Source organism: Sebastes fasciatus, chromosome 3, assembly GCF_043250625.1.
Source record: "Sebastes fasciatus isolate fSebFas1 chromosome 3, fSebFas1.pri, whole genome shotgun sequence".
Classification (NCBI taxonomy): domain Eukaryota; kingdom Metazoa; phylum Chordata; class Actinopteri; order Perciformes; family Sebastidae; genus Sebastes; species Sebastes fasciatus.
The window spans coordinates 7,762,540-7,788,163 of record NC_133797.1 but is presented as its reverse complement, the minus strand read 5'-3'; the positions used below and the strand labels follow the sequence as shown (position 1 = coordinate 7,788,163).

The following is a 25,624-nucleotide window of genomic DNA, read 5'->3' as shown; positions in this document are numbered from 1 at the left end:
GAATTTTTGATTGATGCAAACCCCCCCCCCCCCCAAAAAAACTTATAATTTCAATCATACATTGACCACAGAACCATATAGCACTTTAAAAAAAAAAAGAAATGCAATATTGAGACACTTCCTTCTCATCCAGTGATGTTTTATTCTTTGAAATCTTAACTGTTGCAATCATAAAGACAACATACGCAAAGACAGGTGAATGAATTTTCTGTAGTGTTCCCTGAAAGATTTCACATTAAAGAGACAGGAGAAGTAACTTTAACACTGAAAAAAAAAAAAAAATCTTGTACATGGCTGGTAAAAAGTATTTGAACGTGCGAGAGAAAAAAAAGAAAGAGAATATGGTCATTACGATAAGAGGAGATGTGCGAAGACTATCGAGAAAACTAGGCAAGCGCTGCAGCAAGGAAAAGAAGAACTAACTGGTATTTGGTCAAACTGAATGTGTTCCATCTCTGTCCCGTTTGCATGATAATCCTAACCAGAGCAAAGATTCGTGGGATATAGTTGGAAGTAAGCATTCGCTGAGCAGAAGACGACCCAAGTGCAAACGATGTTGGAGCGAGACAAGACAACTTATCAAATGGGCTACATTCATTCACCGTGCGGACATCTTTAGATAAGGAAAAGAGGCAAATTTGTCATGTTTTAAGGGCACTTGGAACAACATTTCACAGAACATTAGTCATCAACTCCGTTCCATCCCTTATAATCACCTAGTTCGACACTCCTCTATCGACTGTACAGTAGCCAAACCATAATTTGGATTTGCTCTGGTTATAAAAAATTCCTATAGAAACTTGAATTTTCCAAACTGAATCTAAACAGACAGCCTAAATGCCAAATGTTCTGGTTTGGGTCTGAAGGTTGGGGTGAGGTAAGGGAAGGAAAGTACCCGAAAACTGGACTGATGAACCTCTAACTGGTATTTATTAACCAACCGGAAGACAAATAGGGGTTCATGAGTCCTTTTTTCATCCCGGGGCCAGAGAGGTGGACACGGCACGACTAACTCCCAAGCCCTACTTTCTGGGCAACTACTGCACCGTCACAGCTTTATGCAGCCAACTCTGCAGCAGGGGCAGCGGCCTCAGCCTCGGGGGCTGCAGAGCCAGTCTCTGCCTCAGCGGGGGGAGCTTCATCTACTGCTGCCGTACCAGCGCTCTCTGCCGCGGGGGCCTCTTCTGGGGCCTCTTCTGTGGCGGCAACTTCCACGCTGACGGGCGCAGCTTCAGGAGCGGCTTCAGGAACTGCCTCCGCCGCTACAGCTGGAGCGGCTTCTTCTGTGGCTGCTGGCTCGGCAACGACCACCTCAGAGACAACTGCGACTTCAGCGACGGCCTCGACGACGGGTTCGGCAGCGGTCTCTGCTACTGGTTCTGCAGGAGCAGGGACAGACTCGGCGACAACCTCTGCGACGACCTCGGCGACGACCTCTGGGGCCGGGGCCGCCTCCTCAACTGGAGCGGGCGCTGCCTCCTCAACTGGAGCGGGCGCTGCCTCCTCAACTGGAGCGGGTTCAGCTGCAGGAGCTGCTACTTCTGGTGCTGCAGATTAAGAGATTGGGAGCAGAAACAAATAAATACCAACCTTTCATGACTTGTTTCTTTTCATCAATTGCTATGTGCATCAGGAAAAATTAAACCAAACTAATTTGAAAGAACAGCCAGTGCAATATGCATATGTATTACACGGCTTTGTTGAATACTCTATTCTGATTTGTCAATCACAGCGTTCGATGGTCTGTTATTTCTTTATAGCCGGTCTGTTATATTTCTTTGCTATGTATAAGACAGTTGCCATGGACGCAGTTCTGATGTCAGACTCTGGAAGACCATTTTTGTGTCAAATTGATTGATTGAAGTAAGTAGCCGTGTAATACCCAGGATAACATACAGCTAGCGGGTTATTGTTGTAAAATAAACCCCTTCAGATCTTGATCAGCGATGCCTAGTTTGAAAGTTTGGTCGGAGTTTGTGAGTGATTGACTCAGAGGGAGGCTGGACGGCAGACTTCAGATCATCTATGTTTACCTCTTGTCTCCAGACAAGAATCCTGCAGATGCCATTAAGAGCACACGATTTTTTTTTTTTTTTAGACTACCCGTCTCATGCTAATATCAGGATATAGTGGCCGTTTTATAAAAATAACTTCTTTTTTTAATATCATATTTGCTCCAATCTTGCCTACTTCAGCTTTAAGACCTTTGTGACAAGAATCGGTTAAAACAGTATATGGCTGGACCGTGTATGGTCAGTGTGTTTTGTGGCTGAATTGTTACAGAACCACTCAGTGACAGACTTTTGCGTTTATAGGGCTCTGCCGTCCAGCCAAAAAGGTCAGATCTGAAGTATACAACTCCTGTCAACAACTATAGGGTTGAAGGTCAAGACGGTCTTTAAGGTCTAAAAATGTAAAGCAGCATAATGCAAGTAAAGGGAAGGAAAATCCTTAATCCTAGCATGTCATCCTCAGGTCAGATATATAACTTCTGACTTCACTGAAGATGTTCTCAATATCTACAGTTTATGTAGTAATGCAATGTACAATTTTAGTTCATACCGATCCTTAAACAGTAGAGGTGGAAAACGGCATGTAGTATTTACTTTGGGTACCGATTAGACGATTGCAATCATTCAATAGGGAGTGCGTTTTTTTGTCAAAGTTGAATGACCCCAGCACAAATGCCAAGCTAGAAGTCGAGCTAAGGTGCAGTTTTACAGATCATGTAGTTTAAATGTTCCATTACTGAATATGCATTTACAAAATAAAGTTGGCAAATAAGCTTTTAAAAATGCTAATGGACATCTGAAAGGAATGCACATCAGTACAGTACACAACCCTGAACACTCATTATCAACGGGGGAAACAAGATCATGCGTGGAAAAGTTTGGTATTTCTATCATCCTCATTGATTTATCATGTTTACCCCTCACAGTAAAGAATGTTACCATCCCAACTACAACCATCAATTCTGGTATCTGAAAAAAAAAAATCTTCTGCTGATGAAGAGCATCAGTACCAAGGACCTGGATCAGTGCCCATACAGATTGCTATAAATAGAACTGTTGGCCTTTCCAGCAACAATAATACTGACCAGTTCATCAATAACAAAACACCACCCACTGAAATAAACACTATTTTATAAAAGGGCACACCTCTATGAAATAAAATGTTCCAGAGTGTCAGCCTATAAGAACCAACAGCTTATATTTAATACTTTCTAACATCATCTCCCAGTTAGTGTAACCAAATGATTTATAACTGAATAGTTGAAATAGTGAAACAAGAACTTGATAATGAAACCACAGTGGATCTGCTATGATGTTTATATAATCTTGTGTCAAGTGTGCATACTAAATGTTGCTAGCTTTAAGGGTACCCACGAGTCTCCCCTTTACAGACATGCCCACTTTATGATAATCACATGCAGTTTGGGGCAAGTCATAGTCAAGTCAGCACACTGACAGCTGTTGTTGCCTGTTGGGCTGCAATTTGCCACGTTGTGATGTGAACATATATTGTTTATGCTAAATGCAGTACCTGTGAGGGTTTATGGACAATATTTGTCATTGTTTTGTGTTAATTTTTTTCCAATAAGAAATATTTCCATACATTTGCATAAAGCAAGCATATTTGCCCACTCCCATGTTGATAAGACTATTAAATACTTGAAAAATCTCTTTAAGGTACATTTTGAACAGCTAAAAAAAATTGCAATTAATTTGCAGTTAACTGTGGACAATCGTGATTAAATATTTTATTTTTTTATATTAGTTCAACACAGACATGTGACGTAATATAAGATACTAGAGTTGAGAATTCAGCAGACAAACAAGACTGTGCAGATCGGCACACTAAATTGCACTGTAATGATTCTCAGTGATGTGTACTCTGATTAAATGTGTCAGGACAATATGATCCTCGATCACAATCACTTTAACCACCGACACGACGTGCGTCAAGATGTTTCTGCGACCTAGTTTCCAGGACGTTTTTTTGCTTGATTACATAACGTGATCACTGGCCTGTTTAAAGCCAGAGCAGAGCACTCTGTAGTGAGCAGAGCTTTATACCCCCGGGACCAAAAACAACACTTCCAGGCTCCATGTACACAACTGAACCAGGGGCAGCCGCTGCTCATCCCCATTACAGGCTAGTTAGCCGCTCTGGGCGCGGAGCCACAATCTCTCCGGGCTCATACTGGCTGAATAGACAAATAATTTGCAGACAGAAATCGAAACAGACAGGCAAGATAAAGCTATTGAGAGTGATCAGTCTACCATGTTTGATATTTGGGTGGTGAAGCCAGACCCAACTAGGAAATACAGCAAGATCTTCTGCTTTCCCCTCCCCCCTTTCCATTTCTCAGAACAGTCCAGTTATTCAACTCATCAGTACGTATGTACATTGAGCAAAATCAAGGCCCTAAATCAACATCACATTATATTTCTCTAAAAGCCAAAAGGTAGTTACTCAATTAAAATCTGGCTGATTCAAAAATATTAAAAGATAAAAGATTGAGTGATCTGGGAAAATGTGAAACCCACTTTCTTCTGTAGGCTATAGTACTATTAATCTTTCATGAAATGCATCAATAAAACTCTGAAATATTCTTGTTTAGAATTGATCAAACAGCTAATTTAATGTTTGGTATTTTAAAGTTAGCTAGATTTGTCAAAAAAAAAAAAAAAGTTCTTAATTAGATTTTTAGCCATGCTAGCAGCGTGGCTTTAGGGATGACAATGTCAGAGTTGGTTCACCTCTTTGTACAAAATCATCATCATGGCAATCTATCCGAGAGATTTCAGTCTGGACCACACACACACACACACACACACACATGGCCCCTTAAAGGCACAATGAGTAGGAACACAACTTTCCACATTCCTCCCACCGGCTAAACGAAACCTGAAGCACACGCCTCCTGAACACAGTTAGGTTTAGGGTGCTGCCTACTCTCGTTTTAGAACGAGCTTTGTCTGCTTGGCGTTTTGCCAAGACATATTTGCGTTTTTTCGGCGCGGTGTCCGCCATTTTCATAGCTTCCTCTTGGATGCGTGATTACAACCTGCCACCTGCTTACTATGTTGATGCCCAGAAAGGTCTCGAACACAGCAAAAAAAAAAGAATCCAGGAGTCTCTACAGATACAGACACCACCACTGCACACTTCTAGTGGGTCATAAGTGATTGAGAGAGATTGTAGTCTATATTGTTTTTTTTAGGAAAATCCTGGTCATTTAGCCTTCAATGACATTTGATATTTTACGCTAGCTAGCTTTGTCAAAAAATAAATAAATGGGTAACAAAAAGCTGGACAATTAATGAGTCTTTATCTTGATTGTTTACCATGCTAGCAGCGTGGCTTTAAGATGGCAATGTTGGTCCACCACTATGGTCCAGACACATATCAAAAATAATCGTTTTGATTATACATCAGGTCAAACATTTGCACAATAATTTGGTTTATGACCAAATACCTGCAAAACTAATGTAGGCTACTTAAGTGCCAATTAGCATGTGTTAGCATGCTTACATACTAAACTGAGTTAGTGAACATTGTATAGATACCTGCTCAACATCAGCAAGTTTGTCTGGTCATTGTGAGCATGCTGAGGTTAACAATTAGCTCCAAAAACACCTCAATAAAAAGGCACTAGCATGACTGTCTCATCTGTAATTAAGGAATTTGCTGTAGATATGAAAGTCTGAATTTTAAATTATGAAATTTACAAGAAATGGTGTTATTTTTGGACTTTCTGTAGTATTATTTGGAAATGCTTTTTTTTGTGTGTCAGCAACTGACCTTTCGCCGTGGAGTCCATGCTGGCGAGTCTGTCCTCATAGCGCTCAGTATCACCATTGACTGTCTTGTAGGCCTGAAAGAAAAGGAGGGCAGATATGCACTTATTACATTCCAGCACACATCAAATGATAACAGTACAAAATGGTTAACAGTATTACAAAATGCCAGCTTACACTGACATTTTGTCCGACATGGACAAACACAGCCGATGTAAACTTGCGCTTTGCACAAGAGCCTAACGGCTATTGTCTGGAGAAAGCACAAAGAACCTTGTATGTCCTTCAGTGTCTGAGCTGTGGTGATGTCTGCCACACACAGTCCAGTCTGTCCTGAGGATGCATGTTTAAATGGCTCCCAGTTTACACCAGCCAAGACATCGCACTGTATAACTACAGATTGGATGATCACAAGTAGCCAGTGTTGATCTTAATGGTTTGGAATCACAAGTGGAGGTCAATCATTGCACAACATGGATTCACATATCTCACCTTCTTGTGGATGATGCCCTCCTACATTTATAAGTCAATTATCAATACATGGCAGTAGAGTGGCAGTATAAGCAGGGCTCTCTCAACTAACTTTTCACCCTTCGTGACCTTTATTATAGTCGAACATCAAAAGTAAGGTTTATTTTTGTTCATAAATTTATCCAAAACATTGTTTTTCCATTTTAAAAAGTAATTTTATTGGCTTGTCATTTATAATTTGCCCTTTTGTTTTGATTTGAATGTTAACGATACAACTAAGTTAAGGATCAGGGGCACTGACAGAGTGTGCGCATTTGTTTATGTTGCCAAGGAGGTTTAATAAGAAATGTGCACTACACAATTATAATTTTCACCGCCGGTCATTCTAACGGTTATGTTTCTTTCAAATCGAGTCCAAAAATTAATTTTCATCCTCCCCGATCACATTTATTTCGGCCCCAGGACGACGGGATGTCCTTAAGCCCGTACCCTGACACTTTAACAACTTTTTCTCTTAACATAGAAAGTGTACTTAACATAAATTTTGCATTCTGACTAAATCTATTAAGTTCCTTGAGAATTACATGCTCACTTTTTAATGTAATCTACTGTGTGGAATAAGGAGAGCCAAGTCTTCCGGAGCATTCAAGTAATCCAATTCCATCCAAAGTCTTTCAGTTATTCTCACCACAGACACTGAGAGGACAGATTTTGAGTGGAATACCACTTTAAGAAATATCCCAAGGACAAAAATGGCAGTAATGCAGGGTTGCAGGTCAGGTGAACCTAGAGTGGAGCAACAGATACTCACATAGACGACTGCAGCAGTGAGGCCTCCTCCACAGAGAACAAAGTACGCCATGTTGCTGGAGCCTCCGGGGATCCCGAAGGCCATGTGTCGCACTGGAGCTGCTGAGAGACACACAAGGGCAGAGTTACAGGGTTAGTTTGGAAAGTTGATCGACAGCTAGCTGACCTTCAGCAGGGAGGTTTACATTAACTGAAATCAACTGTAATTTTGGACTAGGATGGAGTTTTGTGCACCTTCAATCCAACTGCCGATTGAACATATGCAAGGCATTTGCCTTTTGCGTCATGAGATCCAAACTGAGCATCAATAATATACAAAAATCAGAGGGAAGGTACGATAAATTTGATAATTTGTGGGTGTTTTACTCAGGAAACTGTCCCATCACAAGTACTTGGCACAAAGACTAGTGCACTCCGATAGCGTCAACATGTCTCCATCCCTTAATCCAGTTACACAATACAGCCATGGTCATTTGCAGCAGAGGAGATGGAAAGATTTAGCAGCAGCCAAGCTAAACACCAAATTGTCCCTTAAATTAAATCCCCCAATAACACTGAAACACTTCCTGCTTCACGATCTGAAAAAACAAACTCTACAAATAAATTTATCTAGTGGGCTTGAATTGGTATGAATTAGTTCCTCAACACACATGTCGGTTACTTAGGATCTGTCAAATGCATCTTAATATACCATTTTTTGTGGCGGTGGCTGTGGCTGGCTGCAGCCCGTGCACACTGAAAAGATTTGCTAGTGTTTAAAGGATTGCCAGTGGTGCATGCAGAGGAGGCCGTAAATAAAACCACCCTGCATCCCAAACACTGCCTCAGCCTAATCTCTTCCTACCTAGAGCTCTCTCACACCCCCCCCCCCCCCCCAGAGTGTACACATGCACACAGTACATGCGTTTATCTTTAGCATGACCCACACCCCCTGTGTGTGCGTACATACATGTAGTTTACCCGGCAACCCGAGTAGGCCATCTGAAGACGTGAAAGAACACAATGTACAGCCAACCCCGCCCCTTTACGTCCTTCCCATGTTTCATGTGTGTTCAGGCAACACATAACTCACCCTGTGACTTTTCAACTTACACCTATATAAAGACGTGGATGATTGTTCACGTGCTGCATTCACAATATGTTTAACCAGTCACAGATTTACACAGAATTGAAATTGGTTTAAACATTTTTTAAAATGACAGCGCTGACTATTCTGACCTGGTTTTCATCACAATCAAAAATAATTAAAAAATATTTATACACAGGAGTTGGTGTTGCATCAGTAGCAAAGGTCACGATCTCCTAATTGCATATTTCTAAGACCAATAATTAGTAAAATGTTCCCTTCAATAATGTCTAGAACAGGATTACGGTGTGAAAACAATGTGAAAGGAGGCGTGACCATCCTAAAGTGTGACTGTAGAGGGCGCAGCTGCGTAAATGTTACTTTGTACAAGTGATTGTTGTTAACATTTGCTTTTTAAAACCGGTGAAAGGCCAAGTACCTTACAATATATAGATGCTGCATATTGTTTATTTCCAGGCACCGTAGGGTCAATTTGTAACAGTCTGTTGTACTTCTGCTGACCGCTGACAGATTTGTTGGTGTTATTCTGTCTTTAAATAAATGCGACAGAAATACCAAGTACCTGATAATTACTTAACGCAGCAATTTATTTTCAGTTACAGGTCAACAGAAGCATCGGTTTTAAAGATTGAACATTAATAGCAATAACCACTTGTACAAAAATCCCATCCATGCAACAGCGCCCCCTACAGTCACACAATGTGGTGCAATAGCCTACCACAATGCAACTTCATTGTTTTGTTTCAATGTTTGTTTTAATGACAAGGCTCTAAAAGCCCACTGTACACGACCTGCTCAGCACAAATTTATTTGTGAATCAAGTGGAGCATTCAGCAGCTAAAGAGGTGAATATTTGCATCAGGAGTTGGTTGAGACCAAAAACAGAGCGAACAGTGAATATTGAACTTAATTCATCAAGTGGTCAGAAATATGAATGCCAATGGGGCTCTGTAAATGCTGAATGTTAAATAAGCACGCGTTTGCTAACAAGTTCATCATATCAAGTTATGGTGATATGTCAATGTTGTGTTCACAAAAAATTATTTCTGTATAACATTGAATATCCATGACTTACAAAGTTAGTTACTAGAAAGGCAACAAACTATCTAGCCAGGATATGTCGAACTGTAACAAAAATCTCCCTACCAGCGCCATTAAAGATCACTAAATGTTTTCTCATTTGTTTAAAAGGGACAGTGTGTTGGATTTGGCGGCATCTAGTGGTGTGGTTGCAAATTGCAACCAACTGAGTAGCCCTCTGCTCACTCCTACCTTTCCAAGACTGCGGTAACGTGAGTCGCCAAGTGCAAAACCGTGGTAACACCGTTCGCCTCGCTCAGAGGCCATCCTTACCATAACAACACTACTTTAAGAGCAACGGAAGTCAGACGGCAGCGGGAGATTTTGCTACCGTTTGCCCCCCCCGTTTCCAGTCTTTATACTAAGCTAACTAGCTGCTGGCTCAAGCTAAATATTCAATGCAGTACCACTAAATCACAAGTGATAAATTAATAAAACTCTGAACACATTAAAAACAGCGCTGGACATTGTACTGTTGTGGATGCTGAACCCATATAGCAGTAAGTCGTCCATCCTCCTCTAATACCCATGACACAGCAGCGCTATGCGGGGACAAGGCCAAGTACGGGTTATTTATACAGGTAATCAGTTAATCCCTGCGGTGAGGTTCAAGCCTGTAGAAATGGACACACGCATGTCAGGCAACAACAGGCAAGATGGCTGCTATGATGACATGTGTGGGTGTGCTCTCCTGCTACTGTCCTGCAGACCTGCAGGACAACCAGGGTCAGGCCTGAGGTCACGCGTGTTTTTTTACAGAATGCAGAGAAAGCTTCACAGCTACTACTGGGATATTCTTGCAGGTATTATTCATTTTGTCTGCACCATGTTTCAAAACAGGAAATTAAAGGAGCAGTTTCACCTCAGGCTGAATTCCACATGCTCAGATCCCAAAGTCAAAGCCAAGGATGATTTGGCCTAGGATGCATGAACAGGCCTAAAAATCCAAGTCATCTAAATCCCCCTTCACTTTCAATGCAGAGTTGAGGTTTAAAATACAAATTCATCAGCAAAATAAATGCTGATTTGGGTGTAACAGATGTGAACAATTATTGGCTGTTAATCTTAAATATTGTGTAGGCCTAAATGTATTAGGTGTTTTTTTTATTTTATTTTTTTTTAAATATAGCTGCTCAGGAGTGCTGACACACATGTAGCTGATCTCCATGTGGTCCAGCTCTCTGGAAGTCGTAGGACAACGTGTAACCAGGACAAAGAATCGCTCGTAAATCAATATTTCTTTGCAAATACTAGACTACACGCTAGAAACTTGAATACTTGTATTAAAAAAATCGATTGCACTCGAAAACTACTTGTTTATAAAGCCTTTAAATCAAACAGAGTTGTTTTCGTCGTGTGTGATGCTCTTTCATAACCAGTGTGCAGCTAGAACGGTGTGTTCCCGAAGCAGGACACACCTCCTCCTCACTGCTGCTCCGCACAATGAAAACCCTCACAATGAGCCTCTTTATGGGACTTTTACACACTTATCATACAAAATGCAACGATTTAAAGCTACTGCAGAAATTAACTTTAAAAAAAAAAGTCACTGCATTTGCACGCTTTAGGCAGTTTTGCTAAAGGAATAGGCAGTCAGAGAAAAGCTTCCAATAAGCTCGTTCATCTGAATCTAGTCCAGCGGGTAGACGCACCAGACAGCGGTCTTTACTCCACTTTCATTCATTTTGACGACAAAATCGTGTAAACTCCACTCACAAGTCACTAAACTGACACGTTTTTTATTCAACTATAACTCACCATTTCTGGATGTTGGTTGGAAAGCCCTCCGTGCCAGCGGCCCGACTCTCTGCAATGCTCGTCTGCAGAACATGTTCACAGGTTATCAGCAGCAGCTAGATGAATGTGTGTCTCTGGGTGTTTGCAGCAGGTTTTAAAGGTGATTGAGGAGGAGCACTCAGCACAGCTGCTGTCCAATGCTGATTGCCGAGAGGACACCTCCTTTCGGAGGAGATTAATAGGACACTAGCGCGCCCTCTGCAGGCGAACCGGAACAACTATGTACTCCGTGTTTTGCTGTGGTGAAGCACAAGGGGTATGGAGGACTTAACCTACCAAAATAAATGAGTAAATAAATAAATGACTCAATAAATGATTTTATTAATTTTTGTATTTTATTTGTATTAATTTTATTTGTATTTATTTTTTGCATTTATTTTCCTATTTATTCATTTATTTTTGCATTTAAAAAAACAGAATAACAATGTATGTCACATTTCATTGATTAATTAATGGCTACATTTATTTTTAATATTATTTTTGCAAAATGTATTTATCGAGTCATTTATTATTATTATTATTATTATTATTATAGTATCATATATTATTATTATCATTATTATCACAACCATATATTATTAGTAGTAGTATTATTATTATTATCATTATTATTATTATTATTATCGTTATTATTATTATTATTAGTAGCAGTAGTAGTATTTTGGCAGGTTCCGTCCATTATTATTATTATTATTATTATTATAGTATCATATATTATTATTATCATTATTATCACAACCATATATTATTATTAGTATTATTATTATTATCATTATTATTATTATTATTAGTAGTAGTAGTAGCAGTAGTAGTATTTTGGCAGGTTCCGTCCTCCATTTAAGTATCAATGTTGTGATGTTATGGATTTACAGTGACATTATAAAACAAAATGTATTTATTAAATAAAGAAATATATAATGCTTGTATTTAGAGTTTGTAGATTGAGCAGTTTCTTTTCTGTGGCATGCTGTGTAATGAGATGAAAACATGTTGTGGAGGATCAGACATCCCTCACGCTGTTTTCAGGTGGATTACAGTCCCATGTGGTTGCACGGGAAGAGACAGTAAACTGTGGTTGCATAACATACACTGCCCCAGAGCTATTGTGGGCCTGCACCATGCATGCATGGCTCTGATAATAATAAATAATGCAACTCCAATGTGTCAACATACAAATAAAGATTGTCCCTCCATATTTTTTTTATTTTTCAGCCCCCAGCCTCCAAACCACCCAAAACTCACCTACTGCTGGTGCAAAAAAAAGGATAAAAAAAATTAAAAATAAAATTTTAATTTAAAAATAAATAATATCAACATTAATGATGGCAATAACAATTATAAGATAAATTCCAAAATATCCCTGTTATTTTTTTAAAAATTATTTTTCGATAAACAAATGAACTGCTAGTAGTCATTTCAGTGTACATAAGTCAGACATGATGTCATAAATTTTAGCAGAAAAATACATCCCATGTACCATAACTATACAATGTGGCTATGTTCCAAATCGCATACTTTTTCTTTTTACTTTCAGTACATACTGCAGCTGCCCTTACAAAGTACGTACGGTTGCATGTAGTATGCATACAATTGGGACATACTACTTCATCATAACATTATGCCTTGAATTTTGATCCTCTTGCTCATATATCCACTGTGCAGAGGATTGTGGGTCAGAATACCCAGAAAAGCATCCTGGCTCACATAGTGCAAAATATGGATGTAGTAGGACTTCCTAGTATTTTTGGCATAGTAGTATGGAGCTCCCTCATTTGCATAGTGAAATGTAAAAAGAAATGTGTAAAGAAATGTATAAAAAAAAGAATAAAGAATTAAATTAGTTTGGGGAAATTAATAAGGGGTGAAATGCAAAAGGAAAATCATGCATAAATAAATAAATATATAAAAATAATGAATAAATACATACATTTAAAAATAAATATAAAATAAATACATAAATAAATAAATAAAAGGGAAAATTAAACAGAAGGGTAAATAAATACAGGAATTAATATAAATATAAATAAATAAAGAAGCAAATTAAAACAGAAATATCAATTTATGTAACATTATTTATTTTCAATATTATTTTTGCCACATTTAATGATATTTATTTATTTTTTATATATGTATTCATTTATTTTTGGCAGGTTCTGTTCTCCATTGCTATGTATTGGGACATCCTAAATAAATAAATAGTATGGTAGTATGGGTATTGGAACGCACGAGTGTCTTTTCAATTGTACCTTCCTGCCTGGTAAACTCCCATGTCTTTCAAAGTCCACGCCCCCAGTTTCTAACTCTGTAAAGGCTTTTTTTCAAAAATTAATATATATATATATATATATATCAGTGTCTACACACTGATTATTGATCTGTCAAAAATTTTAAATTATATGCATAGAGCTGTGTACTACTAGCTTGCAACAAAAAAAAAAGAAGTTTTAAGAACGCGGCTGGAATAATGAGATTTTAAACATTCTTTTAACGCGAGCTGATTTTAACGTGCATGTTTTAAGTCACAAAAGGGAAACTAGCGTTCGCAGCCATCGTGACAGTTTACAGTTTAATATATAAAATTTTATATATATATATATATCCTATAATATATCCTTCAAGCTGAAATAACCCTGATGACATCATCGGTCGAAGCAGATGGCCGCCCACCCAGAGCCTGGTTCTGCACGAGGTTTCTACACGCTAAAGGGGAGTTTTTTCCTCGCCACAGTGCATTACCATAACAATGCAATGCTCATGGGGGATGTCTTGTTGGGTCTCTAAACTATAGAGTACGGTCTAGACCTGCTCTATAGAAAAAGTGTCTCGAAATAACTTCTGTTATTATTTGACGCTATAAAAAAATAAATTGAATCGAATTGAATTGAACTGAATTATGACATCTCCGGGAATTATTTTCTCACTTAAAGCTCCTTTGGAGTACAGCCCTGTGTGAAATTAGTGGAATGCCCCTTTAAGTAGGCTTGCTTTGAAGTTTTGTACAGTGGAAATCGCATCTCCAGGAGTGACAATATTGTCAGATGTTCAGATGTTTTCCCTTGAAAGTAAGTGAAGTTGTGTCGGAAATCCATACTCTGCTTCTGCAAATAGAAGCATCAGAAATTATGGAGCTGTTCACAGTAAAGTCAGCAAAATAGAGAATATTGTTTTCTACACATTCATTTGTTATTTCCACTTTTCCAGCTTATTCAGTACATTACACTTGATTTAAATGATTATGCAAATTAGACAAATAATAAAAAAAATACTCTCCTCCAGTTATTGTCTTTCTTGAGTTAAGAGTAAGACATCTACCAGTTGGCCGTTGAATGTTGCACCAATGTGACACTTGCATGTGCACACAGACACATACACACACACACACACACACACACACACTCAGCTGTCCGTACCTTTGGTGTGGTGTGTTGCAGGATCTACAGTTGTCTTGACCATTGAGCAGAAGAGGTTTGCCCTCATCATGTGACGACCTCTGAATCATCGATTGGACACACAATCACGACACATGTGATACATAACGCCCACACGGCCCCTGCACAAGACCGGTTGCATGACTAGGGTGACAATTTGTCCATCCGGACACAGTCCTTAAAGCTGCAGTTGGTAACTTTGAGCAAATATGATAAAAAGTTATTCTAACAGAACGGTCACTATATCCTGACAGTAGTGAATGAGACAGATAATCTCTGAAAAAAAAATCATGTTCCTCTGTGTCCTCTTGTGCTCCTAATGGCATTTGCGAGATTTGAACGTGCCCGAAGGAAAACGACCAATCAGAGCCGAGCTGACTCTAAGCAGCTGTCAATCACTGCTTGAGAAGCTCTGAACTCCAATCAAACGGTCAAAGTAGGCAGCGATGATGAAATATGAATCGATATTCTGTTACTCTAATGTCCATTTCTTGCCTCAAATGTTTTCAGAAACATCTTGTAGTGTACTGTTTAGCTGTAAAATGAGAAAGCTTGCTCCGGCTGGTGGGCGGTGCTTGGTATTTCCTCAACTGATCTCAACACGGCGGACAGGTCACAAACTTTCTCATTTTACAGCTAAACAGTACACTACAAGATGTTTCTGAAAACATTTGAGGAGAGTAATAGGCATTACAGTAACAGAATATTGATTCATATTTGTTCAGCGCTGTCTAGTTTGACCGCAGTTTGCGAGTTTCGCGAGCAGTGATTGACAGCTGATTAGAGACTGCTCAGCTCTGATTGGTTGTTTTCCTTCGGGCCTGGTGAAATCTTGCAAATGCCATTAGGAGCACTAAAAAGAGGCAGACAAACATGTTGTTTTTTTCCACAGATCATCTGTTTCATACACGATTGTCAGGATATAGTGACAGTTTTATAAAAAATAACCTTTAATCATATTTGCTCAAAGTTACCAACTGCAGCTTTAACAGCAAGGATTAAATTAACACCACTGTACTAAAGTTACTCGTATACAGAGCAGAATATAGTGGGCCGGGACAGACAGGACAGAGCCTCCACCAAATAATGATTACATTCACAGTAATTTATTTTGTAGCTATTGTAAACAATATAAGATCACAAATAGAGAAAATTTCCAAGAAGGACGTCTCACACATTTAAGAATATAAATATTAAAGTTCAGTGTGGGAGAAACAGCAACTTATTATTTATTTTATTTCTAATGTAAAAGAGGAAAAAGTGAACATTATGCACAACATGGTAATTCTCTTACTGACACAAACACACGTCCGTTCACACACAATCATACACTTAGAAAGAACTAAAAACATCCCATTGTTCCATCGGAAAAGGCCAACGGTTCCCTCTCTCTCTCTCTTTGTCTCAGCAGCAGGTCCACAGCTCTTTCTCTGGTCTTTTCTTGTTCAGGACTTTGAAGGACCCGTGCATCGAGGCGTTTGCTACTAAAGGTATCTTCTGTCTCTTCAGTTTGGCACCAACAGCAAAAACGATGTCCTCCACATTATCCTGCTGAAACGGCACCTCCCCATCACCTCCTCGACTGTTCCCCCATTTGTTTGGCGAGTTCTTGGCAGACGTCTCAAAAGACGGCATGCCGTGGGCTTTGGCGAAGCTCGTCGCCCGCTCCTGGCTCACCTGGCCGTCAGTCCCGGAGGGGTCACGGAGGTCACTCTTATTACCCACCAGGAACCTGGGAGGATTAAGTAAGTAAGTAAGTAAGTAAGTAAAGCTCTATTTATATAGCACCTTTTAAAACACACCGTTACAAAGTGCTTCACACACAAATGAAACATCAAACAATGATGAAAACAAGGAAAAATTACAATATGAAACACAGAAACAATGAGAAAGAGATCACACAAAAACATACAAACACACATGTGGATGAGGCCTATAGTAAAGCTTGCCTATAGAGATGGGTTTTTAGAAGCTGCTTAAAACAGTCCAGAGATTCAGCAGCTCTAATAGATTGTGGGAGGTGAATCCAGAGAGTTGGGGCTAAGACAGAAAAAGCCCGATCACCTTTTGTTTTGCAGTTTGAGCGGGGGATGGATAAAAGGCCGAGATTAGAGGATCAAAGTGTTCGACAGGTCTAATATGGAACTAAGAGATCAGAAATGTAACTGGGGATGAGGTCATGCAGTGCCTTAAATGTAATTAGCAAGATCTTAAAGTTGATTCAGAATTTTACAGGGAGCCAATGGAGGGATGCCAGAACAGGGGTGATGTGAGACCGACGGCTAGTTCTGGTTAATAACCTGGCCGCTGCATTTTGAACCACCTGAAGGCGATTTAAAGCAGATTGACTGAGGCAGCTGTAGAGGGAATTACAATAGTCTAGACGGGAGAATATGAAAGTGTGAATTAATAGTTCAAGATCCGTGGAGGACAAGATGCATCTGATTTTTGTAATGTTTCTTAGCTGGAGAAAACAGGTCTGGACAAGTTTAGTGACGTGATGGTCAAAGAGGCAGCACCTCTTTTCACCCTCTGTCTGAGCTCCGAACTCTTCGGACTCCGTTCTAGCTCCGCTTTAACTAACTTTGTTTGAGGGCGTACCAAACTAGCCACTAGGCAGGTACTATGCAAATGTGTTACTTAGTGACATCACCATATTACGGAAGAAAAGGCAGGACTTCAAGCAAGGCGTTTCAGGCAGTTCAGGAGCAGTGTTTCTCTGGGGGAGAGTAACTCCATTTGACCTGGACTTTGAGGCTCTCCAAACATTTTACATGCACAAAAAAAACTATATAACACACTAAAGGAAAGGGAAAACGAAAAACATCCAAAGACTCCTGTCCTTTTAGTAAGTAGCATGACATTACCTGGGGATATCCTGGCCGAGGGAGTTCTGCCTGCACTCTTCTACCCAGGAAGTCAGGCCTCTGAAGCTGGCAGGGCAGTTGACATCATAAATGAAGAGCACAGCGTGGACGTTGCGATAGTAGTGCTGCACCATGGACTTACGGAAACGCTCCTGACCTGCTGTGTCCCACAGCTGGAGCTGGTGGCGAGGAGGAGGAGGACGAGGTGGCAGGGGCAAAAAACGTGACAAAGAGGAAATTCATGAGAAGGAAGGCACAGAGAGGAAAATATATCATGTGTTGAAATACCCTAAAACAGGCAGTGCATGCAGTGAATCATCACTGAGAGGGAACAAAGAAAAGGAATAAACAAGTTGATCTGATCATTCGAAAGAAAGTCAGATCTCTCTGCTAGGCTTTGTCATAATCTCCTTGAATAAGATAAATCAAGTGCTAGATGTCAGTTCAAATCAATGATAAACCATGCAACTCACTCTTAAAATAACTGATTCATTTGAGACAACATAAACATACAAAATACAACAACAAGTATATTTGATTACGAGATCTACGCTTTGAAAGGACTTTGCATAAAAGCCTTTAAACAGATTTGAAAGGAAACTGCTGAGTCATTAGTCAGTCTCTGAAGACCTGAAGAACCTGCAACCAACTTTGACTTTGCTTATGAGGACTTGTGACCTGATTTGGACTTGAGTATTGACTTGATTGACTTGAAACCTGATTTGAACTGAGACTTGACTTGCCTGTCTTGGACCTGCCCCAGAAGTTGTTAACGCGTTAACACAATATGTTTTAACGCCACCAATCACTTTTACACATTAACGCAATCGATATTTCGGAGGTTGTAGCAGGCTCAGTTTTAAAGCTAGAGTGAAGATGCTGATGTCCTATGAAACTAAATAACCTAAGGAATCCATTGGTACCAACCATGTCATACTAGCTTCTCAAGAAGGAGGGTAAATAACGCTCCAAACTTATGCTATATTTTGGTGAGGAAAAACTGGCATGGCCATTTTCAAAGGGGTCCCTTGACCTCTGACGTCAATATATGTGAATGAAAATGGGTTCTATGGGTACCCACGAGTCTCCCCTTTACAGACATGGCCACTTTATGATAATCACATGCAGTTTGGGGCAAGTCATAGTCAAGTCAGCACACTGACACACTGACAGCTGTTGTTGTCTGTTGGGCTGCAGTTTGCCATGTTATGATTTGAGCATATTGTTTTATGCTATAATGCAGTACCTGTGAGGGTTTCTGGAAAATATTTGTCATTATTTTATGTTGTTAATTGACCTCCAATAATAAATATACACATACATTTGCATAAAGCAGCATATTTGCCCACTCCCATGTTGATAAGAGTATTAAATACTTGACAAATCTCCCTTTAAGGTACATTTTAAACAGGTAAAAAATGTGTGAATAATCCCGATTAACTATGGACAATCATGCGACTAATCGCGAATCGATTGACAGCCCTAAAAAAAAACCACTTTTGATCAACATCCACTTGCGTTTTGGGAACCCGACATGTTTCTTAAACTACACGTTTACTCTGAACAAAAGACACAGGATTTGTCTAATTCCATAATCAATTTAAAGAGGAGATATCATCTGGAGTGCCTACCAACCCTCAACCCTTGTCAAATAAGACAAACCAGACAGTTTTTGTGGGCTGACTAGATCAGAAAACATGTGATTAAACAAGCCATTCAGAAATGGCTCCCCTTCCTATGTCACATCAAGGCCTATTGAAAGGGGCTGGGTCACGCGTCATCAACGCGTCATATCTTTGGGGTACAACACAACAGCTTGAGAACTACCTTAGCAAAGGTGCACCATATTTTTCTCTCAAGCCATCAGAGCAGACTGGGCTTTTTCGGGAGGGGTGCTTAAAGAGACAGGAGCGAGAAAATGGAGCGTTTCAGACAGAGGCTGAATACAGGTTAATTCAGACAGACTGTTTTTGAACATTAAAGTATGTAAACATGTTCTAGTAGAAACCAAAAATACAAATATAAACCTTTAAATGAGCATGATATGTCCACTTTAATGTACTAGGAACAAAGCTTAGAAACCTCCTCTACCCTATAAACAAATCCCCAGTCACCACTGACAGACACTTCCTCTGTCATGTGGTTGTTTCAAAACACTCAGGAAACAGCACAATCCACGCAACACCCACAGTCTGTATATAGAATCATCGAATAAACACAGTTCCTCACATGCGTTTACAAGATGGGGTTCAAATTAAATGTAAGGATCAAAAATCAGATGGCTTTACGAAGCTGTTGATGTAACAGCTATCATGCCCCTAGAATCACGCATGCAATCTTCACAGTGATTTACAGGCTGCATTAGTTCTGCAAACACAAGCCGCTCTGCTGATTTTCATCCAGCCTGAGAATTCTCCGTCATTCAGTCTGGGACGAATAACTCAGCAGACACACTGCAGTGTAGTACATTACTAAAGAGCCATAGAAACGCAGTATAAAAACACGATAAAGTCACTGTTAAAAAGCACAGACACTCTCAAATAACCTGCAGGAGTCTGACAGGAATATTACATCCTCTTTTACACATGGAGTCCCTTGCGGTTTACAGGTTTTTCCAGGCTGATTCGACAGTTGCATTGAGCCCATGAAGAGCCAGCCCAGTGGCACAGCAGTTCGTGAAATAGTCACAAAATGTTATGTTTTGATTCGTGTACATTCATGATGGTCAGCACAAAATCAATTCTGATGTAATTCACGTAACTGAGAACAAGGAAGTATAAAGAGTGGCAAACGCTGTGTAGGGAGGAGGACGGGGTGGACTTGTGGGTAAAAAAAAAAAAAGGGACTTACCCGGGAGACTGGTGTTCGTGTCCTGTGTGAAACCAAGTCGTAACCAAGTCGTTTTATTTTGAAAAGACTGGAGTGGACATGAGTCCCGTGTTGCTGGACATTTGCGGGAAAACATGCGAAAGATATGTTGTTGAAAGTTGTGCTGAGGTTCACGAAAAAAAAGGAAAATTCGTGTGTATGTACACGGATCAAATAGATCAACTTTTGCGACTATTTCAAGAACTGCTGTGAGACTGTGTTGCAGCAGCACTGAATTCATTGTGAAGTCAGTTTATTTACATTTTAAAACAAAACAACGGGTTATAATATGTGTTTGGCACAGACCTGCACACAGATAGTCTGTTCATTTGTCCACTGTTTCATTCTTTTATTTTCAGGGGCGACACACCGGGTGAATAGGGTAAAAACAATTAACTAATATATATCCACATGAAACCTCCCAGTTGATACTTACATGAGGACATATTTTTTGTATTACAAGTTTTCTGATAATTTAAGTCTTAATATGCAAAAGAGTCATTATCTTAATAAATATGTGCTAATTTTCATACATTTCCAGAACAGAAATCTGAACATTTGATAAAGCCAGGCTCAAAACACTTCTTTCATTTTGTCGACACATTAGAGTCAAAGGTTTTTACAGAGGGCCGTTGTTTGTGTTTTAACAACGTTTCAGTTATGAGTTATTGTTCCAGTAAGTTTGAATCTGTCAATATCTTTCCAACTTTACCGAAATACATCATCTAGGGGGGCTCCGTACATCAGCATCAACTAATGTGAACTGTCAGGAATGATTAGAGGAATTGCACTATGAAGTAACTTGAGGGCACAAATTAATAAAACATTTCTCCTAGGGGTGTAGGGGGGCTCCATAGATATTTCTTTATAACGCTCCAGAAAATAATGTCAACAGCCCAAAAAAAAAACATTTTCTCCATGTTTTTATGAATATATGTTGTATAAAACAAACCCCTCTTCAGAATATGGATAAGAATGAAGTTTGGCGTATGTAAGTGCTACTGAAGTGGAGATTTCTGGCTCAGAGTCTGGGAAAAAAATCATTTTGAGAAAACGTCCTTTAGAGATATGGATTGTAAAATTCTAAACTAATAGATATCACCATGAAACTTCCCCAGTTGATTATTCACATTAAAGGATCAGTGTGTAACATTTCAGGGGATCTATTAGCAGAAATGGAATATAATATTCATAACTGTTTTCATTAGTGTGTAATCACCTGAAACTAAGACGTGTTTTCGTTAGCTTAGAATGAGCCCTACATATCTACGTAGTGAGCAGCTCTGCCATTTTTCTACAGTAGCCAAGAACGGACAAACCAAACTCTGGCTCTAGAGAGCCTTTCACGTTTTTAACGTTACCTGAGAGCCACCGTAGTTCTCCAACACGCTTGTGAAACTGCATTAAAATGAGCCGCAGAGTGCAAAATCGTGGTGCCGCCAGCAGCTGTCTGACGTCCATTGTGACGGTGACGCTGTTACCGCGGTTTTGCACTCGGCGGCTCACATTACTGCAGTCTTAGAAGGGAGGAGTGAGCGGAGGGGTACTCAGTTGGTTGCAATCTGCAACCACACCACTAGACAAAATCCAACACAATGTACCTTTAAGACAAGTATTTTTTTGTATTAAAACTTTTTGGAAATGTTATGTTTAAATATACAAATGAGGTATTATCTAATACTACCCTCTGGTGACTTTAGTGGGTCCTAATTTAGATCATTTTAGAAATCTACAGACACAAATAGACAAAGTAGTAAAATAAACACCTAGATGTGTATTTTGGATGTTTTATTTCTACTAGTCTGATAGAAGACATGTTATGGAAGCAAAATAACCCAAAACTTCAAAATTGTCTCCCCTTAACTGATGCATAACACATGTCACTTTTAATGTTACCTTAATCCTTTCTCCGTGGATGTCCAGCTGCCTCTCGCGGAAGTCCACCCCGATGGTGGCCTCCACCCTGCGGGGGAAGTCTCCGGAGCAGAGTCGGTGAGTGAGACAAGTCTTCCCCACCCCGGAGTCTCCGATCACCAGCACTTTAAAGGTCCGACATCGAGTCAACAGTGAGGATACACTACCCAGAGAGCTGGAGAACTCCAGAGATGACTCCATTCAGCCGTAAAGTTCACAGGAAATTCACTAGAAAACTAATTAAAGCGCACAAAACGCGCTGAGCGTCAAAACGTTGCGTCCTGTAGAAGAGATGTTCCTGGAGATGCAGCTTGACCAGGTCTGAACTAGATAGAGCTAGTAGTAGGAGGACTTCTGGAGGGAAACACTTTCTTTAAGGTGTTTTATTAGTGAAACCTTTCCGCCCAAACGCTCCTTGAGAACTGTTCACACTCAGCAGCGTGGATGAGAGGAGGAGGAGAAGGAGGAGGAGATCTGACAGCATGGTGATGATGATTGGGTGTCTGAGGGTGGAGGGTTGATCAAATGACGAGCAGGCATCAGAAAACCTTTTGATATGTAAAAATTAAAATATTTAAATGTATGTTATACCTGCCAGAGAATGCACCAGCACAGAAAGTTGCGCACAGCCTTTCAGTTCATATTATTCTACCTATTAGTTAGAAACTAGAGCTGTCAATGGATTAAAATGATTAATCACGATTAATCGCACTGTTTTCTGTTCAAAATGTACCTTAAAGGTAATTTGTCAAGTATTTAATACTCTTATCAACGTGGGAGTGGACAAATATGCTTCCTTTATGCAAATGTATGTATAAATGTATTGTTAGAAATCAATTAACAACACAAAACAATGACAAATGTTGTCCAGAAACACTCACAGGTACTGCAGTTAACATAAAAATATGCTCAAATCATTACATGGCAAACTGCAACCCAACAGGCAACAACAGCGGTCAGTGTGTCGACTTGACTTTGACTGAAAAACTGCATGGTTTTTACCCCAAACTGCATGTGATTATCATAAAGTGGGCATATCTGTAAAGGGGAGACTCGTGGGTACCCATAAAACCCATTTTCATTCACATATCTTGAGGTCAGAGGTCAAGGGACCCCTTTGAAAATGGCCATGCCAGTTTTACCTCGCCAAAATTCAGCCTAAGTTTGGAGCGTTATTTAGCCTCCTTTGCTACAAACTAGTATGACATGATTAGTGCCGATGGATTCCTTATGTTCTAGTTTCACATGATGCCAATATCTTCACTCTAGCTTTGATTTTGCTACAACCTAAATATTGCAAGTCGCGTAAATGCATTAAAGAAGTTAGTGGCATTAAAATCAGTTTGCGTTAACTTTGACAGCCTAATTAGAAACCCTTTCATTATTGTGGAGCAGAGATTTCCCACTTACACGCTGAACTAAACCGCTGGTCACTGGCTCACAAATACTTTATTACAAATAACATTAGAGGTTTCCTTTAAAATTAGACACAACTTTTACCCTGCAAAACATTTTCTCAAGAAATGTAAAACTAATTTAGATATAAATTGTACTTTTTGCACAGCTCAACCTGAACCCGTGCCCTTTGTCGTGTGTCTTTTCTCTCAGTCTAGTAGCCTACCTACTAGGCCTGATCAAAGAAATTCTTAGTTGACTAACACTCGTACGACTAATCAATTAGTTGATTTAATCAATTAGTTGATTTAATCAACTAGTTGATTTAATCAACAGATCTGTGAAACTGACTTTCTCCACAAAAAATCACACAAAAGCACCACTTTAAATCTTGTGTTTACCAGAAATGTGCTCATAAGTTTCTTGGAAATAAGTCATTCAGCACGAAAAAAGCATAAAAATATGACTAATCGACTCGACTGAAGAAATCTTAGCCGACTAAGACCAAAAGGACTGATTAGTCGACTAATCAGCTAAGAGGGGGCAGCCCAAGTACCCACTCTAAAAAAATATGGAAAGATGTTTCCAAATTTAGTATTGTAATCTTGTACAAAGACTGCATTGTTTTATGAACATGTTATATTCGGATTCTTTACGACAGAACATTTGAGAAAAATGTATATATCATAAATCTATTGATTACTCAAAACAAATTCTATATAGATACATTAACAAACCAGAGGCCCCTTTTTCCTGTTTTTGAACTGTATATATAAACTATTCAATCTTGTATAAAAAAGGACATAAAACTGTGGGCATGAATTGCTTGTAAAGTAGGCTATGTATGCAAATTTACAATTGCAAATTGTGCCTTAAATATTAATCTTTTTTTTTTCATTATTTATTTTATTTTTTTCTATTTCTATTTATTTTTGTCTATTTTTCTCACCTTCTGCAGTTGCCCCCTTCCAGCATGTTTGAATGTATGAATTTTGCCCTGTTTCTAAATGTCAAAATGCATGACATGTGCAATTCGTTCAATATAAAAACAACCAAAAAAACAACCACATTCATGTCCACAGCTGTTCCCTCATCCTCTCACCGGCCCTGTCAGAAGAACACACTGCTGCCCTCTACTGGTGGAACTACTTTACAGTCACATTTGTGTCTCCTGCAGTACATCACTGTGTCCTGCTGTTCACTGACCCCCACAGACACTTCTCTCCTGTAAGAAAAATGATCCAAATCATTTACACTTTGAGTAACTAAAGAATCACCTATAGTTTTTTCATATATTGGAAATATAATTACAATTATCTTCTTAGTTTGACTTACAAAAAAATGAGGGCTGTCAAAGTCAACGTGATAACGCAAATTTGCTTTAACGTCACAAATTTCTTTGCGAAACTTCTGGATTTTAGGTTGTAGCGGGCTCAGTTTTAAAGCCAGAGTGAGGATACTGGCATCATATGAAACTAGAAAAAACCTTAAGAATCCATTGGTACCAACCAGGTCAAACTAGCTTGTTGTGAAATAACACTCCACACCTGCGCTAAAGTTTTGGCAAAGAAAAACTGGCATGGTTATTTTCAAAGGGGTCCCTTGACCTCTGACCTCAAGATATGTGAATGAAAATGGGTTCTATGGGTACCCACGAGTCACCCCTTTACAGACATGGCCACTTTATGATAATCAAATTCAGTTTGGGGCAAGTCATAGTCAAGTCAGCACACTGACAGCTGTTGGGCTGCAGTTTGCCATGTTATGATTTGAGCATATTGTTTATGCTAAATGCAGTACCTGTGAGGGTTTCTGGACAATATTTGTCATTGTTTTGTGTTAATTGATTTCCAAAAATAAATATATATATACATTTGCATAAAGCAGCATAATTGTCCACTCCCATGTTAAGAGTATTAAATACATGACAAATTCCCTTTAAAGTACATTTTGAACAGATAAATGTGTGATTAATCGCAATTAACTATTTTAATGATGGACCGAAAAATCCTAATTCTAAATAAACTATTATTAATAAACATTTTATATACAGTGGCTATAGCAGAAGACCAAGAGTGTGATGTCAACCTCACTCACAATGCT

The 25,624-nt window shown here is 39.3% G+C and overlaps 2 protein-coding genes across 3 annotated transcripts; both read right to left on the bottom strand.

Moving 5' to 3' along the window:
• Window positions 1–122: 122 nt before the first annotated feature.
• Window positions 123–11,200, bottom strand: LOC141763913 (uncharacterized). Of its 2 annotated transcripts, none has more exons than XM_074628699.1 (4): window positions 11,011–11,200; window positions 7,087–7,184; window positions 5,809–5,881; window positions 123–1,547 (listed from the first exon to the last, which is right to left on the bottom strand). In XM_074628699.1, exons 1-4 carry the CDS (start codon window positions 11,081–11,083, stop codon window positions 1,057–1,059), a joined length of 735 nt encoding a protein of 244 aa, XP_074484800.1. In that variant the 5' UTR covers window positions 11,084–11,200; the 3' UTR covers window positions 123–1,056. The 2 variants fall into 2 exon arrangements, with proteins under 2 accessions (XP_074484800.1, XP_074484799.1); XM_074628698.1 differs by having other exon boundaries at window positions 7,087–7,187; window positions 11,011–11,197.
• A 4,206-nt stretch (window positions 11,201–15,406) lies between these two features.
• LOC141763923 (ras-related protein Rab-33B-like) lies at window positions 15,407–22,625 on the bottom strand. The gene is made up of 3 exons (XM_074628733.1): window positions 22,109–22,625; window positions 17,345–17,523; window positions 15,407–16,209 (listed from the first exon to the last, which is right to left on the bottom strand). The coding sequence occupies exons 1-3, from the start codon at window positions 22,325–22,327 to the stop codon at window positions 15,882–15,884; spliced, it is 726 nt and encodes a 241-aa protein (XP_074484834.1). The 5' UTR covers window positions 22,328–22,625; the 3' UTR covers window positions 15,407–15,881.
• Between the last annotated feature and the right edge of the window lie 2,999 nt (window positions 22,626–25,624).

Excerpts from the sequence above, each read along its gene's own strand:
- LOC141763913 (XM_074628698.1), bottom strand. The coding sequence starts at position 11,083 with ATGTTCTGCAGACGAGCATTGCAGAGAGTCGGGCCGCTGGCACGGAGG. Across the intron at positions 5,882-7,086 it reads TCACTGCTGCAGTCGTCTAT|GCCTACAAGACAGTCAATGG; the intron begins GTGAGTATCTGT and ends CTTTTCTTTCAG. Across the intron at positions 1,548-5,808 it reads CATGGACTCCACGGCGAAAG|CACCAGAAGTAGCAGCTCCT; the intron begins GTCAGTTGCTGA and ends CTTAATCTGCAG.
- LOC141763923 (XM_074628733.1), bottom strand. The coding sequence starts at position 22,327 with ATGGAGTCATCTCTGGAGTTCTCCAGCTCTCTGGGTAGTGTATCCTCA. Across the intron at positions 17,524-22,108 it reads TCCACGGAGAAAGGATTAAG|CTCCAGCTGTGGGACACAGC; the intron begins GTAACATTAAAA and ends CCTCGCCACCAG. Across the intron at positions 16,210-17,344 it reads CTCGGCCAGGATATCCCCAG|GTTCCTGGTGGGTAATAAGA; the intron begins GTAATGTCATGC and ends TAATCCTCCCAG.